Raw genomic sequence first — 20,391 nt, forward strand, 5'->3', positions numbered from 1 at the left:
CAGTTAAAATGTCGGTGCCCCTTATAAAATTTTTAGCTATATTTACATCTTTAATTGTATTACTCATACTGAATAATTCAAACAAGCAATTTTAATAATAATCAATTAATTGTAATAAATAAAAAAAAATATATTGAATTATTTCACTAAAACTCTAATTTTTTAAATTTTTTTTTCATTGAAATGCCAATTTTTTATAATAATATTCAGTAGTTGGTATAGCTACAGCTCGGCACCTAGTCACCTCGTTTGTCATACTTTAAAACCTAGGTATATGTTATACATTTTAGATGTAACATCTACATATTATTATTGGTACCTACCTATGTAGGAATATATGTATAATAAATTCAAATTGAATTACCATGTAGACTGTATCATACACGTTACAACTATACAAATATAGTAAATATATATACTATACCCGTGGCCATGCTAGTCACACCCCATCTGGTGTCTGGAGAGCTGAACATTGACGTGGGACACAGACTGTCGGACATGGACCCAAACGGTGGTAGTCCGTGGGACGGCAACAGGGCACCAGGGCTCCTGAATACGTTTGTTGATTTCTTGCGTTTTTTCCACTTTGCTCTTCGGTTTTGGAACCAAACCTATATTAATCAAAGATTTAAGTTCTACGAATAAATTTATTTTGGTTTGAATATTAAATTATTTACATATTTAAATAGGTATACATATTCATAATATTTATTATAATTTATAAATACGTTTTTGATTAACACTTGCTTGCTTAGTTGCTTTATGCTTAAATATGGTTTATATGTTATTTGGTTGATTTGTATATATATAAATAATGATAACGATTCGTTTATATACCTAATCCACGAAAAAAAAACTGCAAAAGTTTTATGTCTACACATAGTCGGAACAAAAGAAATGCAATAAAGTGCTTATACTGTCGGTATACTAATTTATTTTGTAAGTAATAAAATGTACAATATCTGGGCTTTCGGGAGTTATAATTTTGTACTATAATTTATCAAATGACGTGAACCCCCTATACCGTATGTTTGGTGCGTGAAAAGTAATAAAAGTAGAGGGGTTGTATCTAATAATCCTGTAATCCCGTTGACCTAGGGATTACTGAATGAAAACCAATTTATTCATGCCTTCTGATGTTCGGCGGAGTTCATTTTTTTCGCCCTTCCATGCGATTAGGTGTATGTGTATAACATGAAATATCTTAACATATAAATTGTTACAATGAAACGGTGCACACAAATAATCGAGTAGAATAAGTGGTTATGATATGAAAATATTTGATATGATATTATATGGATCTCGGAAAAATTGTACGATGTCCCATGTTTGTATAAACAATAGTATGATCAACGTTAATAAATTGGCTTATTTCGTGAGTGTATTCAGTTAATTTCACTAAATTGAAAATTTTAACTCTACAACTTGTATTGTGATCACGGGTGATCAAATTTCAATGTCCTCTCAGCAGCAGGGTAAACATAATTAGGTATGTGCACAGACTATAATATACTACTTATAATTTAATTATAAAAGTAATATGTAAAATCTTAATTATCTGTATAACTATACCTGTGCTTAATTATTTAACACTCAACATGTTTAATGTGCTTAAATTTATTTATGGCATATCACAAACTCTTAAAATGATTTAGTTTTAATGTAATTTGTGAACAGTAGGCGTACCTTTAATAATTTAATGTATTGTAGGTACTTAATACAATACCCACTAAAATGTACATATTATATTATATTATATTATATTATACAACTGTTACAATTACTTCGACTATAGAGATTTACCATTCATACAAGATTTATATTCATTAGCGGTGGTGTTAATAATGAGGTCAAAAAGATGACGGGACTCGTGCTGATGTGTACCTAATGGTAAGTGCTATAGCATTAGAGGCGAGGGACTTTAGGACGTTCAAACCCTTTTCTTAACGCTCCCTTAATTGTTTAACCCTTTTGTATAATCTTATTTACTTTTTGCACCTTGATCCTCAATGTAACGCGTCCGTAGATGCAAACTGGGTAAATTTATTTAAGGCTAGTTATTTAGTTATAACTTATAAGAAAAAATTTACCGTTTATGATGACGAGCTGAGTGCAAAATGAAATAGTTTTTGATAAATTGGAAGGCATTTATTCCTACATACTTTTAAGTTCATGCTACATATAAAATTGGGACCTACATAACCTAATAACTATAATATTAATATTAATAATTATACTTTTTTTAAGACCTGCAGGATGCAGTAGCACATAGACATTGGCCATTTAGACTTGAGGAGTTTTAGTATTTGACATTTGTGTTTAAAATGATGAATTAATTTTTCACATAAGTGAGGCATTAATTTATAATGTGTTATATTTTTAATTGGAATCCACATGAAAGGTGTACTGTATATGGTATAGGTATACTCTAGGTTATTTTTATTCATAAGGAAACTGTTTATTGTGTCTGATGAACTGGTTACGTCTGGAGTCTACAATATTTGAAGGTAGGTAGTACAGGTACACATATAATTACGTCAAGATACTTAGATACGCGGTCTTTGGTAGTTTGGCTCTAAGCGAAAGCTTCTAATATAGGTATACTGATATATAATATTATGTTTATATGTATAAATATGTATATAAGCGCTTTGCATATAAAATAGTCTATTTTAGGATTGGGGGATGTTGGGTGAAAAATAAAAACAAAATTACACTTTGACGTATGACTGCGTGTACATGCGCGCATGACACACTATAATATGCAAGCGAGATGATGTATATTGCGTGGAAACGGCAAATCACGCGCCTTTTGCTTCGTGGCTGCAGCTTTAATATTATTATATACATGTATATACATTGTATATAATATACGATTTAGCGTTCAATTTACTCTAACCCCGTAGAGTAAGCCCGATGGACTCTGAGGGCATAGGGAGGATATATGCACACAGGCGCACGCACACACACACACGCAAACACACACGTACACATTTACGAATACTGCAGTCATGTGTTGTGCCTTGTGCGTTTCAAATAGGGTGTGCTCGCGCGGTATACATGCGTGAGGGGGTTAGTAGGAGGAGGTGTAATAAATCGGTCGGTACCCGTCGACGGTGTGTGTGTCCATTAATCCGCTAATGGTGAAATCATACCGTTTCGTTTCGTTTCGTGTCAGAGAAGGCCGTAAACCGCACGCACGCGCAGGCGCGAATACACAGACACACACACACATGCACACACACATGCACACACATAATGTATAAGCAAAAGGAACGAAAGTCCGTCCGGGTCACTCTCTCTCACTCTTTGCTCGTCGACTTGTTGGACTATCGCACACACATTACACACACACACACACACACACACACACACACATCGAAACACGAAATTCATAAACCAATAAACTCTCCGCAGTCCACCACCGCCGACCGCTGGACTTCAATCACTGCCGCCGCCGCCGCCACCTTGTCGACACCCGTCTTTTCACGGCTCGTAAAATCCGTTTGCGCGCGCAAACCCCTAAGCTGTATACATATTATTCGTGGCCGCCGGGGGTGACAAATGGAATCTCAAAGCTTTTTTTTATTGACTTTTCTTTCTCTCGTTTTATTTTATTTCTACGTGCGCTGCCATATATTTTGTACGTCGCGTTTAGTCACGCGTGTGTACCTATATGTTACGATAATATAGTAATAAACAAAAAAACAAAAAGTCCGTTATTACAGGCTGTAAATTTTCGTCTTTTTTTCAAAAACTTTACCACGCAAATTCTAATGGTGTGGTGCGGTAATATATGTAAACATACATACGCATATACATTATAATATTGACACATAGACACGGTAGTGCGTGTAGTAGCCGTAATACGTACGAAAACAATAGATACACGCGTTAAAGAATAAAGTGTGCTTCGGTATTATTATCCCATGTATATAGATATAGGTACATGCTTCGTTTAACCGACGCGCAGTTGTTTATTCGTTTTTATGTTTTTACATTTCAATCGGTGTCAATTTTCAAGCGGTTTATTTATGTTTTCTTTTAACGCAGTCTTCTGAAATCTGCACCACAGTTATTATATAGGATATATTACGACTAGGTATATAGGTGTAGTGTAATACGCTATTCATACTTGCTACAACAGTTTACTCCATTCATTTGTAGTATATTGCTTATATTTACATCTATCTGCAGATAGAGATCTGTTGAGATTTAGTAATAGAACTTGCAGTTGCAAATAATCATTAGATAGATTTTCAAACTAGCGTCCAGCTCTCCCCTAAATTCATCGCCTAGTCCCGTTAGTTTTAAAGCAATCGAACAACTGTAGTTATATTGAAGAAAGTTTCTACTTCAATTATTGAAATGTATTTTAAGCATTTTAACTCCACTGCGTTTATTGTGATGACTGGCGATCAAATTTCAATGTCCTCCCAGTTGTAGGGTAAACAAAATTATACATATTTTGTCATTAGATACGTATATTATATATGGTCTTATTTTATTTCTAAAATTATTTGAAATCACGAAAATTTTGAATTTATTTTTTAATTAATAATTCATAAAAAAATTATATTTTTAATAGCTTAGGCTTGAAAATGTAATTCAAAAATCCTTATAAGCATTCTATCAAATGAAAAAAAAAATGTTAAGTTGAATTAAACTGTAACAAGCATTTAAAGTTTAATTTATTACGAAACTGTTATCATAAACCGTTATAATTCAAAAAAATATTAATAAAAAAAACTTGGAACATTTCACTTTCTATGCTAGCTTTTAAATAAATTATAATTTTTCTAGGCGCAAATACAATTTTCCAATCACCTATATTTATTAATTAGACTAATGTTAATCAGTTTTGAAATGTATAGACATTTGAAATTGTCTACGTTTTTAGTTTTTTTTCTTAAGTCTCCCTACAAAGGTGCGACTGTTTTGCAAAGATAATTTAAAACTAGTAGCCTATAGGTATGGAAATGTTGTATATATTCTTTTCACACACGAGTATGATTGAACATTGGCCAGTTTTATAGAAATTCATGGGGTACGTTTCCCTTTAATGATTTAAAAAAAATTGTTTTCATAAATAATTAGTATAGAATTTGTATGAATTAGTACAATGAAAATCAGAATTTTCACTCATTTATTTTCAAACGAATTAGCAAAATAGCGTGGAGGTCAGAAGAAACGTTTCTATAACCATTCCCCCCAACATTTTTTTTTTTGTACGAATATTTAGTTTATAATTTGTACGAGTTTGTTCACTAGTCAAATGTTCGATACATATCTCAACCAAAAAACGTTTTTTAGTCATTAATACGTATTTTCTTTAAAAAAGCTTGAAAATGTAATACAAAGTTCTTCGTAAGTTGTTTTGTAGTAACTTAAAATTATTAAAAATGCATGGACACACCACACACATTTTTTTTAACATTTGAAGCTAAAATTTAAAAGTGCAAACTGTTAAGTAATTACTATTGTATGACGTTTTAATTTTTTATAGCCAAGATAAGGGGTAATATAATTATATCCATCTAGACCGTAAATTGTAAATAACTATATATATTATATCCTTGTTCATTTTTATTGTAATTTTAGGCTAATAACTTTATGATGTTGAAGCCTCTATCTTAAATAAAAAAAAATATATGTATAAAAGGTTCTTCATAAGTTGTTGTTTTTACTCATTAATTATAAATTATGATAGGTATTGAAAATTTGAAAATACTTTGGCACTTATTCTTTTTATAAACATTTAAAGTTCATATTTTTCTGAAATTGGATCCATTTAAAGGAATAAAATGAATTTTCCCTTATTTATTTTAGTTATTTTTCTTGTGAATAACAATGCACTCTATTGTTTCTCATAAAAAATCTGATAGGGCACATTGATATATGTTTTTTTCTTTCATGAATTAGTGTAATACAATTAAAACCTCTCTGTATTTTATCCTTAAAATATAACCTAACAAAACAATTATAAACATTAACATTATTTGTGTTTTGTCAATAGCTTTTTTCATATATTTAGCTTTAAGAAAGTTGTTTATAATTAAAAATTAGGAATAACTAAATGAGTGTACGTATAATAGGTACAGATTATTAGTTAATAGATACGGTTTTTGTTAGCTAAAAATCACAACTATTTATACTTATAGGAAAACGTTGAGACAGAAAATTATACCAGTTAGAAAATATTTGTATTTCATATATTCAAGTATACAAATGTTATATATGCTTAAAATGTGACATAGGTAGTTATTTACCACATATAAACGTGGTGGGTATAATGATTAGCTTGTAATATACAACTTGGATATATAGTGGGGTGCACAACACTATAAAAATCTGACCAAAGGGACGAGAAACAAATGTGTATTTTTTTTCTTAAAGATCTTTTTTTCGGTAATCCAAACGAAATGCTATAGTTTGTTTTTCCTCTGTTCCGTGGTCTTGCACACGTAACACCATAGCACAACGTACACAACTGGGATTTGCCGACCAATAGATTTATAGCCGGGTTTCTGTTCTTTTTGTACAAATTGACCACAAGTCCACAACAATAACAAAAAAGTCCAAAATTGAACTCTCTCCCCATGCCATCGGATAGCTTAGCGGCAACATAATACTCAGAATTATTTTGGGATTTACACAAGGGTTGCAAACTTCTCATATGTAGTATATATGATGGTACACTACACCGTTATATTATATACTATATAGGTTATACCTATAGGTACTACGGGAATTTCCCCAAGGGGGCAAAACAGTGACATATATAGTTAGGAATGACCCTTGAAGTAAGTAACACTTATTCCCCTCACCGTCCAGGTCTTGCAATTATTAGTGGAAAAATAAACAACTGCGGATATGTATTATTATACATATAATATAATATGTCTTATGTTAAAACAATAGATTAACCATTAACGTTACATACGTTGTTATAGGTATAATAACGTTCGTTTATGATTATCTTTCTGCAGTCAGTTGTTTATGACTCATAATATCGGGCAGCTGATATTTGATCGGAATTTGATTTTTGATTTTTTTTATTACATGCTAAAACCTCATTCGGTTTAGGTCAGAAAATATTTAAAGGGTTTAGTCGGTTAGGGGTCGGCCCCTTACTCCGAGTCGTCTAATTAACGCTGCGCCATCCCAGCGTGCACATAATATAACAGTCATAAATCAACATCCATCCGAAATGAAAACACATGCGGTATCGTAAAACATGTAAAGGGATGATGACCGGAACAAGGGGTTATACCACTGTTATGATAATTATACAACGTAGTGGTATTAGATGATTTATAAGCTATATTATATTTATTTTTAACGAAAACCACTGCTATATAAACATTCATCAAATAATATAGTATTGTACATAATATACATTATTTTAATATTTTTTGATAATCCATAATATAACGAAGTATATTTGCAAACCTATTCTTAGGTATCTAAAAATTATTAATTTATAAAATAAAAAAATTATATTAAATGTATGATTTTATGTAGGTACAATTTTACAAAATTACTGTTCTTATTATTATATAAATGTATGAATACCAAACAAGTACATTTTGATGCCAAATTATCACTGATGGTGTTATTTTAACAGTGGAAATGCATACCCATTATATCGTAATTCATATTTGTATGAATTTTGTTTTAGAAACATAGATATTTAATGGTCCATATGGGTATTTATTGTATGACCATGTAAGCCATAATTTATAAAGGTTTTAATCGAGTTTATTGCATCAAAGTTTATTGACTACTGAATATCCAATGCTTATTATTGAAGATGCATACATAAATATCAATATCCTACATTCCACACCACATAAGTAGACAGGTAAGCAATATCTCTAATTCTGAAATACAATATATATATATATTACTATAACCATTGATTAAATAATATATTAATTATAATATTATAATATAATAGTATATTTAATCAATGCTATAACTAACTACTAAGTGTTATCATAACTTTTTACATTATAAAGTTATGAGCATACGTTTTTTCTAATCATATTTTTTAGAATACGTACCTCTATAGTATAAACTATTCACTATTCACAACAGTATCTTTTAAACACATAATGCATAAAAAAATGGAAGAATTTACTAAAATGAACTAAACATTTTTGTCAGAATATTGTGTTATTGTATTTTAAATATATAGTTTTTTTTCAGTTATGATATTCAAAATCATGGTTCAATCAATTTAAATTATGGAATTAATATATTGACTAGGTATTTTTAACATAGGTAATTATAAGTATAATATTTGAAATAAAATTATTTAAACATTACCAACATATGGGTATACTATTTTATAAAGATTTATAATAAATACTCATTTAAGCGATTGTCATCTAATTAATTCATAATATTTATTCTATTGGTACACAAAATACTAATTTATTATAATGATCTTGTTATTACATTTGCAGGATTATGTACACGTAAACTCTTATAATTTTAATTTTTATAAAGTGATTTATTTATAACTTTTAATACTTAGGTTTAAAGTGCCTTGCATAGAAGAAGAACTTAAATCCGCAGGGAAGCTCTGAAAGTGTGAACGAACAGAATATAATATAGTACATTATAGTATTTAGTGCCTGCCTGATTAATATCTAATACCAATTATATTACATATTTAAATATGAAATTATACAAACTATACAGGTATTTTATTGTATTTCTACATATTATGAAGCAATAAAATCGGTTAATAGGTACTATTAAAATAGTATGATTTTTTCCACTTTAAATTTATTACAATAAACCAAAAAAATACACTTCAATATTCATTAAAATATTTTATTTCATTTCATTAATATAAAAAAAGTTTTATTCGTATCCAAGTTCACTAAAATTACCAAGTACCAGGCCATTATAAATCAATGACGGCAAGATCAATATGCTGTGACATATTGTGACACATACTAAACGGATTTACAAAAGCCTTAGTCTAAATACACAGTTCTAAGATCTTTTGTCGAGTGATGTATAGTGCACAATATAAACTGTTCCACACCCTTTCCATCATGTAATCACTACATAATATGTACTACAATAAATTACTGTATACAGATAACAGATAGGTTGGTGTAGACTACGTAATAGTTTGGTATTGATAGCATTAAGTTCCTTCATGGCTTCACTAGAATATATTATTATAATATACAATTATTATATCATATCATATCATTATATCAATAATTAATATAATTTAGGTTGGTATTTTTCATTAGTTAAGTACCTATATGGCTATATAATTTAAGTAAAATTACAATATAATTAATAACATATTTCGCAGTATAAAATATTGTAGCTCAAAATGACTGACAAAAGGTAAATATTTAAGACGTGCATAACATTATATATTTTAAACTTTTAAGCTAAGATATAATAATAAGACATTGTTGTACATATGTTGATACGGTAATTCATATTTTATAGATGTTACCTAGGTACCTAAAAAACAAAATATATATTTTTTTAAGTTTAAATATTAAAAACCTTATTTATATTTTATAGATTTGAGTATTAAATATCTACTACAAAGTATTCTAGACTATAAAGTAACATTAATAATTAAATAAAATATCCTATAGTTTTATAAATTTCAGAAATTATTTTAAAATCAATTAGGTATCTAATATCTATATATTTCTTATAATATTGAGCAATGAGGCTAAATAATAATTTAAAATAGATAAATAAGATTTTTTTAGTGATTATTTATTTATAACTACTATAAACAAATAATAATATACAATTTAAAGTTACGAAAATATGATTCAAACATATTATTTGAAGTATTTTATTTAATCAGTTTATTGATGAAAATTCTGTTAATTAAACAATTTTATAATTTCCGTACGTTTGTTGAATACGTCTTATATAATTATAATTTATTAATTATAATATTTCATTGAAATGAAATTTAAAATTGTTCATTGTTCTTTAGAAATGTATGTTAGTTGTTAGATATATGCAGAATACTTTATTCGTGTTTATATTTTTTAATTGTCGTTTATCTCGATTATAATGTTTAATTTGACTATTAAGATATCAGATGTTAAAAAAGAAAACGACTGTTTTTAAATTTAATTTCTTAAGTTTAGACCTTTGGTGACGAAAACATGATGTTTTAGTAGACCCCAAAACATCTAACTTAAAGTTATTCCAATCTTTCCAATCAATAAATCTTCGATAATTATTGTTAACATTTCTTGGTACGTTTACTTTTATTACCTTACGTTACACCACCATCTCAAACACTTTGTTATACTAGAATTTGGCGAAACAATCTATTTACTAAGTAAAAATTAAAAAATTAAAATCCAAGATCGGATCCTTGAAGTATATTGCGACTGGATGCTTCTTTCTCGTGAGGATTTTTCGTCCAGATTTTGTTTTCATCCAAATTTTAAATAAGAATATTCGGTTTTTGCCCATAAAAATATTTATTATTGTAAATCTTAAATAATAAAAACACTGGCCTCGCTCAGTATGATAAGCGTGTCATGCAAAACAACAAAATTATTACGGTTCAATGTTTATGGTGTAAAGCTAAATAATTGTTAAAGAAAAAATGTAATACATTATACAACTTAGTAATAGCGTTACTATAAACTGCTAAACTGTTAATTTTTATACCAAACGTTTGAAAACGTGGTTCTGTAAAACTATATAATTGTTATTATTATTTTCACTTGCAAGATGTAGTAGTGTTTGGACCATTTACTTATAATTTCATTAATATTCAGAACACAAATATTATCGTAAAGTTGGTATCCTGTTAAACTTTCTCAGCTTAAAACCTGGGTCTTAACAGGATTTAAAAGGAGTTATCAAAAGTTGCACCTGTGCCGTAATCCTACACATTTCAATACCAGTGGTTATATAAGGATAATTGAAAAAAGGAAAAACGTATTGCCATTTCCGATTTGGAATAAAGAATACAACATAAAAAAGTAAAAATAAAAAGACAGAGAATCAAAAAAGGCGAATAAAAATAAATAAAATGTTTGGCGCGGGCTGCAAGTTTAAGCGTTTCCCATTTGTTTTTATATTTCCGGGTTTTGCGCAAGTCCCAGAACACGGTGAGCTTGGCGAGTGCGCTAAATCCGCCCCGTAGACCCCGCCGAATCAATATAGCATGAGGTTCCCGGACAAGGTTTGCGCATTAACTGCGTGTAGACTACCCCGGCATCCCGTGGAGGGGGTGACAGATAGACTCTAATGGAAGCCCGAGTTTAATAAATGATCTCTCTTCCGGTATGGCACATGACGAAAAAACTCATTTCGCGTTCTTGTGCGATTGAAAAGTTATACCTTAACAATATATATACATGTATAATGTATGTATGGTATTATTTAGTATAAATAAATTATAGAGTATGTATTATTGTATATATACGAAAAGTCGTGTTCCTCGTAGACAACTGGTTGGTTTGTCATAATGTCATATGAATAATAAATTAACACACTGCCCATTTTACGTGTATGGTTTGGTGTTTATACCTATATCTTATAAGTACTCATAATATTGTATCAAATTAAAATATAAGTACCTATAGGTACTACAAAATATATCTACAGTTAATATTGTTCCTATACTATGTAACTCTGGTGATCATAAAATAAATTAGTACCTTATCTACTTATTTTTATATAATTTTTCTAATAAAGTATATGTTGCTACATTAGGTAGGTAGTATGAGAAATTCTAAATTTTGTTACCTTGTTAACTGTTATGAATAATAATTATTGATTATATATAATTGTAAAAAGTAATAACTATTCCTTTATTATGTCTCAATTCAGTTTTTTCCTATTAGAATTTTTCTATAGATACCTAAATTTTTCAAAAAATTTGACTATACTTTGTTGATGTTATTATGTATATTGATCGCCCAGCTACAATAGATTCTTAATTGGTACTTTAAAAAGTTTATTATCATGTAGTTATGTAAAAAAGTTATACTATTCATGATATATTTAGTTATTTGAATTACTTTTTCGTCCAAATATTGTAAATACGTTTGATCTCTGATAAATCTCCACGCAAGCAGTTTATAGTTTATGGGTTGTGTGTGACTTTTGCATTTTGCATGTAAGTAGATACTAGATACCTACTATCAATTCTAAAGGTCAGAATTTATGATTGTATATATAATATATATATACTTATAAATTATTTTAACTGACAGTTTATACATGTATTCATCGGGCGTGGCACAAATGCAGCACAAGTACAACTACACAAGTCTATTGTAATAAATATAAATAAGCCCATATTATTATTAGTTGTTAGTGATAACTTATTACTCTTTACCATAAAATATCATTCTAGTAAAACAGTCATTTTACACAATTCGTACAAAAATACAAGGTGGTAGTCAAGCGATTACTGATTAGATAAAAATTTGTTAATCAATATTCAGACCATTCATATAGGACCTGAAAATAGTCGCTTCCATTTATTTTTTAGAAATATGATATGAAAAAATAATATAACCACAAAGCTTTTTATTAAATAATTTAAAAAAAAACAGAATTTATCTGTTTATAATATCTACACTAGCATTTCCCAAACTGTGGTCCTGAGGGAAGTATACCTGAGGCGGCTCGCAAACTCGTCTGTAAATATTGAAATTAATCCCAATATAATGTTTGTATCACACTGGAAAGATCGCACTCATGGGGGGGGGTAAGGGGGCCATTGCCCCCGGGAATTTTAACTGCATGTACTTTAATATCAATATCGCTATAACTTATATTAGATTATAAGTAATTTTATCATGTCCCGGGTGGGATTTTATCCTGCGGCTGCTCTTGCATACTGGAAAATATACTGCTAAGGATTAATATTGTTAAATATAAATACACTGTTGAAACTATCGTTATAAATAATAAATTCTATTTAATGAATCTACTTAAATTAATAACGTTGTAATGCCATTTTTCCAATAATAGTGAAATACCATTTTCCTCCACCGACTATTTTCCTTAAAAAGAAAAGATCTTGTTCATTTTCCTCCATTTTCCATTTTATCCATTAAAGAACTAAGAATATAATAAATATATTTTCAAGTCATTTTGTATAAATATGAGTATATGACCAAAAAATAATAATTTAGGTACCTACCCACCTTTAAATTAATAACAAGTAGGTATATTTTTTTAGAATTATAATATTTTATAAATAAAATGAATATTAAAAATACATCTTTAAATCATAATTATTAAATTATAAAAAATTTAACCTTTAGTATTATTAACAATAAAATAAAATATATTTTCTTATCTTAATTAGGCTTGATCAAAGTTACGATGTTCTGTTATTATTTACTGTCGATCTCTGTTTATAATACGGCACACAACACTACATCACTTGTGATTCAGTTGTGAAGCATAAAATATCGGCTAAATGTACAATATTTGGAGAAAAATAGACATCATTTTAGTTCGAAAAAATATTTGGAGAAATGTCGAATCCAACCTTAATTTTTGTGGAGGAAAATGGATAGCGGAGAAAAATGTTATCTTATTTTTGAAGGAAAACAGACCCATCCATTAAAATATTCACGTTAATAATGATATCATCATGAACGAGGAAAATGCAGACGGTTCATGTTCTAAAAGTGAATCAACACATGTTTATAAGCAGCGTAAGTTTTCAGAAAAATAGGGAATACAGCTTTTGGTCTCACGATTATAAATATAAACGACGAAGAAAGACCACAATGATTATTCATATCCTCAATACTCATTCTATAATATGCTATGAAATATTGTCTAAAATAGAGTCGACGAAACCAGCTAAACTTTTTTATAGAATTTCTATATAGTGGTACTATACAGTTATTGGCTATTAGTATCTATAGTATATTTATTCCTGGTACTTACTACTTACATTGAGTTTAGAAAAAAAAGCAAATAAAAGTAGTAGAGTAGTAGTAAAAATCAAGTGTATGAATAATATTAGAACCTATAACCAATATAGGTAATATTGGAATTTCACGACCATGTAAACGAACCACGTTGTGACAAATTTGACCATGAATCAGCAGCACCATGAATACTCGTTGATGTTATTAAGTATGAATAATAATTTTTACGAATGGTAATATTATGCCCTAAGGCTATGAATTATAATCGATATCGCATGGTAGAATATGTATTACGTACATAAGAAATCAAAGCAGTACAGTGTACATAATAAAATATCGATATATATATATGTGAAGAAAAGAAACAAATATTCTGTGGGGACGATAGGATTGCGACGGCCGACGAGGGTGCGTCGTCGGGGCCAAAAACGCGAGTATGAAAATAATGGAAAGCGTGACTTATATAGTGGACGGTGTGGAGGAGAACAACAGAAATGATCCGTTTTGACGGGGCGCAGAGTAAAGCGGCTAATGCATATTATATTATTATACACACTGTATACACAAGAATAAATAAAACCACTGTCACACATATCGCTCGGGCGGCGGCGAGCGCAATATGTCGCGCGCGCGTTTATACATTACGGCGGCGGCGGCGGTGGTGCCGCGTACGCCGCGCCGTATGTATTATATACGAGCGGCTATATTATTATAGTACATATAATATTATACATAGTGACAGTAGTGGAGCAGTGGTAGTGGTAGTGGTAGTGGTAGTGGTAGTAGTAGTGGTAGTAGTAGTAGTAGTAGTATTATAGTAGCGGCGGCGGCAGTATTATAGTAGTAGGTACCGGCGCACATCACACCCGCGGGATTTGCGCGCCGGCAACGAACGACGACGGCGCAGGGACACATATCATGTGCCGGTATGGCGCGCGCGAGGGATACACCGCCCGAGGACGAGACGCGCGACAGGGTTTAATGGCGTATTTATAATTTACCATCAACGGCGGCGGCGGGTGGTGCGTTGGTAGCGATGCGTCGGTGACTGCGAGAGGAGCGCATATATATATATATATATATATATATATATATATATAATATATATAAAGGGCATGCAGCCGCCGACCACAATGGATAACTAGTGTTGATCTCCTCTCCTGGGACGTTATAACTCAGCCGCGCACCGCCTTTGCCACCTCGTCGACGTTCCTACGCTTTGTGTGTGTGTGTGTATACTGTGTTTATACTTTGAGAGAGAGAGTTGTGTTTGTGACGTCACGTCATCGCGGCCGCCGAATTCTTTCGTTTTTCTTTGGAACGGAGCGCGCGACAAGTATTTGCTTTTAAAAAGTAAAAACTTTCCCCCCCGCTCACTATATATAATACACATTATTTTTTTTACCAAGGACCTGTCGTACTCTGTAGTGTATAATGTATATACAGCCCCTATATAAACTAGTTTTTTTTGGTCCAACGCGTTATATCAATTATAAATTGACGAGCTGAGTATCGACGAGTTCCGATAGGCTCCATCTCGATTTTGTATTTTTGTAAAATCTCTTAATAGGTATATCTATATCTAGGTTACACCTCTCTCTCACTCACTCACCCTCTTTCATCCACTCTCTCGGGAGTTGTGGGTTATATATATATATTCGCTGGTCTCTGTTGCAAATCGTGACAGCAGCCCGTCGAAGTTCATTTCGATATTATACATAGGGAAGAGCGCGGTGATTCTTTTATAGTGACTAGTGAGTCGGACAGAAGGCTATCACACAGAAATTAAACTGCATTTATTTTTTTAAATTTTAGGAACGAACACATTTATATATACTGATAACAATTCTTAGAAAAATTAAAAATATTACATGTTCTTAAACGTTAACATTTTTTAAGTATTCATTATAATATAGTATTAGGGATTTGCTGAGATATTGCTTAGTTCACGTCTTTACGATAGAAAAAAATTAAATGATATTACTTAATATTGAATATTTTATGACATAATTAACTAAATCTAAACTTTCAAAAATTTGGTCGATATAGTTACGGACTACAGTAAAAAAAGTTAGATAGTGGCTTAAACAGGTTTTAAAAAAATAATTTGATATATTCTCCAAGGACACAGTTTTGACTTTTGATCTTATCCTTATTTAACTTTTTAATAAATTAGTCATTGTTGAAAATGAGTTATAATTAATTATGTTATTAAAAGAGTATAGTATCTCAGAAACTTTTAATTATCTGGGAAAACAATTTTCAGAGTGGTTTAGTAATCAATGAATGGTGTAATTTTAATGTAATTCCAAACCGTCAATAAAATAATGCCCATTGAGTACTGGGTATTGATAATGACTAATTAATTAATTTTAAGCACATATTTATTTAATTGTTTACAATGTAGACTAGCTGCCTCTACATGACTACATTAAAGTCTCTCATAGTTGGATCCACGTATACCGCGTACTCAACTATTATTATAACATTAAATTATTAATAAATTTATATTCTGTAAAATCAATCAAAGTCAAACGAGAACGAAGTGCCATATGATAGAACTGAGCACATAGGGTGACGCGCGTTGTCACTTACACAGTTCCATTATATCAATATAAAAATGAATATAATAGGTTCTCCCTACGGGGCATAAGACTTTGGCGGACAGGGAATAAAGAACGGCATTCGCAAATGACATTATTTTGACAGCTGCATTTAGAACCATTGTTTTATGATTTTAGCATGAGCAACGATATAATGAACTTAAAGTAATTATCTAATAGTAATAGTAATATAATATACATTATACACTTGTAATTTGTATATGATCATTTCTGAATAATAATATCAATATTGGTTCCCTTATCATACCGATGGCCGACGCTCTGAATACATTAAAACTGGTGTATGATTATTATATAAAGCGGTTATAAAGCGGTTCTTAGCGGAATCTATACACCGGTAAAATATTTAAAATTATGTTACAGAATTTTAATACTGTACATGCGTTTGATTTTACGGGAGACATTTTGGAAGTCAAAAAAGGTATTATTTTAATTTATGATCAATTTTCAATACATACAAATGTACTACACAAAACATTTTGAGTTTTTTTGTTGTACCAAAAATGGATTTTTATTAGAATCTAAATTTGTGCATGAACTGTATGGTCACGGAGACTGCGAACTTTTAAAATGTATTTCATTATTAAACAATACTTTACTCAGGGGCATCATTCCAACTTTTTCTATTGTTGGTGTCAACATTTTTGCAGGTAATTTCCAAATCATTACCAAGTCACATAGGCATCTATTTTTTGGGGGGGTCTGTCGAGTGAGGACAAAAACTATAAGATGTTTGTATTATTTATTCAATATAATGTCACTTATATTATTATATTATTTATAAGCTTTCTTATTATCAAAATATAACGAGTAGCCAATATTATGAATTGTAACAACCAACAGACGATGGTTGGGTACCTTGGAGGGAGCCGCTCTGGCCTCGGAGTAAATAGCAACATGCGTAAAGACGGCGAGTTTTCTCTCTAGACTACAGTCTACAAACCATTTAAACATAGGTCTATGCTACTTAAAAACTATTATATATAAAGTTTTCAAACGTATTATAATGACTTTCTCAAAGATAGTAGTTGCTGTCTCGATATTCATTTGAAAATAGTTGCACTTGCGACTTACCTATATAATAATTATCATCTTCTAAATAATTATTATGATCTATAGATATCATCTTTATAGTTTATAGTAAAAATAGTTGTTTAAGATCGTTTAAAAAAGTTAACTTTTAATATAATTCGGAGCTTAAAAGAAAATGTGATAATATAAATTTTACTGAACTAATATTATACCTAATTGTGCAGAATTTTGAAATTGAAACAGTGTACCTAGTTAACTTTGCAGGGCTTGGTAAATGGTATTGTAATAACAAGTTTGGTTAAATATTTGGTAACAATATAATAATAATAAAAGAAACACTGCGATAGAATTAAATTCCATACTTCTATCAGTTCGATCACACTATATTACGGAAATACTAGACAGTTCAACAGTCAACACTAGTACCTATAAAATACTAAAATAGGTAGGTATATAATATACTTCGAATTGAGAATTTTGAAACTACTTTAAATAGGTATGAATATATAACGATTTACAGTCGCATTAAAGCCATGTGAATTTCTATAATATTAGAAATATAGTAACTATTGCCAGTTTTCAAAATTCGCCAATTAATACTAGTAAAAAGGTGAGGATTTTTGTATAATATATAATAATATGCAACCTTAAAATATTTTTATGCTGTTAATTTTTGTACCTAATTTATACCTATCACATTTAACTGTTATAATAAATTAAAATATATTTTATGTTTAATTTACAATCATATGGGCAGTAGGTATATAGTATTACAATTTTGTCATTAAATAAATGTAAGTTTAAGAATTATACCTATAGGTTTGTCAATTTATATTTAATTATATCCAGAATTCACAAACTTGCATAATATGTATTACAAGTATCTTTTTTGATTCATTTTTCTCAATTCTGAATTCTTTCTTCTCAACATGGTTTTACAATATTATGTGACGTTAAAATGTTAAATCATGGATATTTCAGTCGAATGTTAATATTAAAAACACAGAACATATACAATAAAAAATACTCAAAATACTCGTAAGTTAGATTATATATACTTATCAAATAATAATATTATATATATATATATATTATATATTATATTATACAATAAATAAGCTAAATAAAGCAAAAATTAATCACAATTTACTAACTCATTTAAAATGATACATTTTCCCACTAAATATTTTTTTTAGGGGACAACTGCCCTCTTGTGACCCCCTCTCCCCTATATCTACAAACTACAATGTTTTTTGTTGACGTATCACATTATTTCAGCTGTTTTATACATTTTATAAGCTAAAAAGTTAATCCACTGTTCGAGTTTAATTATATATATTATGTATAAGTAAGTGTTGTGTATTTGTGTGGGTTACATTTGGTCTACAACACTGACATGTCAAGTTATCACTTTGTTTTTTGTTAAAAATAATCCTGTCACACACGTGCTAGAGAATAATAAATAAGTTAGGTAATTATTTACTATTTACTATTTACTTTTAAAGTAGTAATAATTCACTAGACACTTAAATTTATGAGCAACAATGCTCTTTTATTTGTATTGTTAAGCATTTGGCCTACAGATTCCTAGCAACCTAACGAGTGGGCGATAGAAAATAGAGAGAACTCAAAAGAAAAATGCAAGAGCCTCTCCCAAAAAAATCAGCCTTTAAAAATAAGGATATCTACAATACTCATAAAAAAAATTTGAGACTGTAAAATGAAAAATCGTACTTGGATATTTCAGTAACTGTGACAGCTGTTGACAACGCACTGCCGCGAGAAGTGAATTATTTAAAATCCGGAGGCCAAGTGTTACCAAATACAAATTACAGAGCAAGTTAAGTTATGGAATAACGAAAGAGTATATTGAAAGACAGTGTCAATGTTCTTTTTTATTTAGTCTTTAATTTGGACTTTTTTAACGGTTATAGGTTTTTGGTGGGAATAGATACTTTACCAAAATACCACGTGTATTGATAGATATATAAAAATGTTACTTTTAAGAATTTTTTTTAATACCAGTAAAAATAGCCTAAATATAAAAATGCGTGAGAAATTATAACACTTACAAAAATATACACGTAAGTACCTAATTATATTAGTTGGTATGATATTATAATCCCTAGTTGTTTTATTATCTCTTTTGGTTTAATTTATATATTTATCATACGTGTAGGTACTGGACGATAATTTGGTTGAACCCACAATACAATATATAATATAGTAGAGGCAGCATATTAAATACCAAAGACCTAATTATTATTTTAAAGCGTGGAATGTTTAATTAACATTTATGATATTGACTCTTACCGATCTAATATGTATTATACAATACATTTTACTTACATGCATGGTTGATAGTTCTAAAAAAATAAAAAATATAATAATATAGAGTTACTGAAAAAAGCAACTATATAGGTAGGTACCTATGTGGCTATATGCACTGCAGTATATAGCTATAGTCACACGGTACACAGGATATACGTTGTGCTATATATTATGCCCACGACTGCAGCACATTAAATATATTTTACTGTTTATTAAAATCGTAAACCAAACGCCGGTTTACAAAATACCTAACATCGCTACTTAGGCACCTAATGTGATATATATATATTATATCTTCACTACATATATATTGTAATAAAATATATGGGTCGTGGATATACGTATATAATACATATTATAGCGATGCTCGTTTGTGTATACATAATACATACATATAGGCATATAGCTTGTAAAGTTGTATTATATTATATACACTATGCTCACAAAAAAAGTTTTTGAAACTTGAACACGACGCG

The 20,391-nt window shown here is 29.8% G+C and overlaps 1 protein-coding gene across 1 annotated transcript in view; it reads right to left on the minus strand.

Moving 5' to 3' along the window:
* LOC111031753 (homeobox protein orthopedia) overlaps nt 1–20,391 on the minus strand; it is a 35,653-nt gene that overhangs the window by 4,749 nt on the left and 10,513 nt on the right. Inside the window, exon 3 of the mRNA XM_022311832.1 lies at nt 425–611. Coding sequence (XP_022167524.1) covers nt 425–611 — 187 coding nt within the window. The remainder of the gene's footprint in view (nt 1–424; nt 612–20,391) is intronic.

This window comes from Myzus persicae, unplaced genomic scaffold (genome assembly GCF_001856785.1).
Source record: "Myzus persicae strain clone G006 unplaced genomic scaffold, MPER_G0061.0, whole genome shotgun sequence".
Taxonomy (NCBI): domain Eukaryota; kingdom Metazoa; phylum Arthropoda; class Insecta; order Hemiptera; family Aphididae; genus Myzus; species Myzus persicae.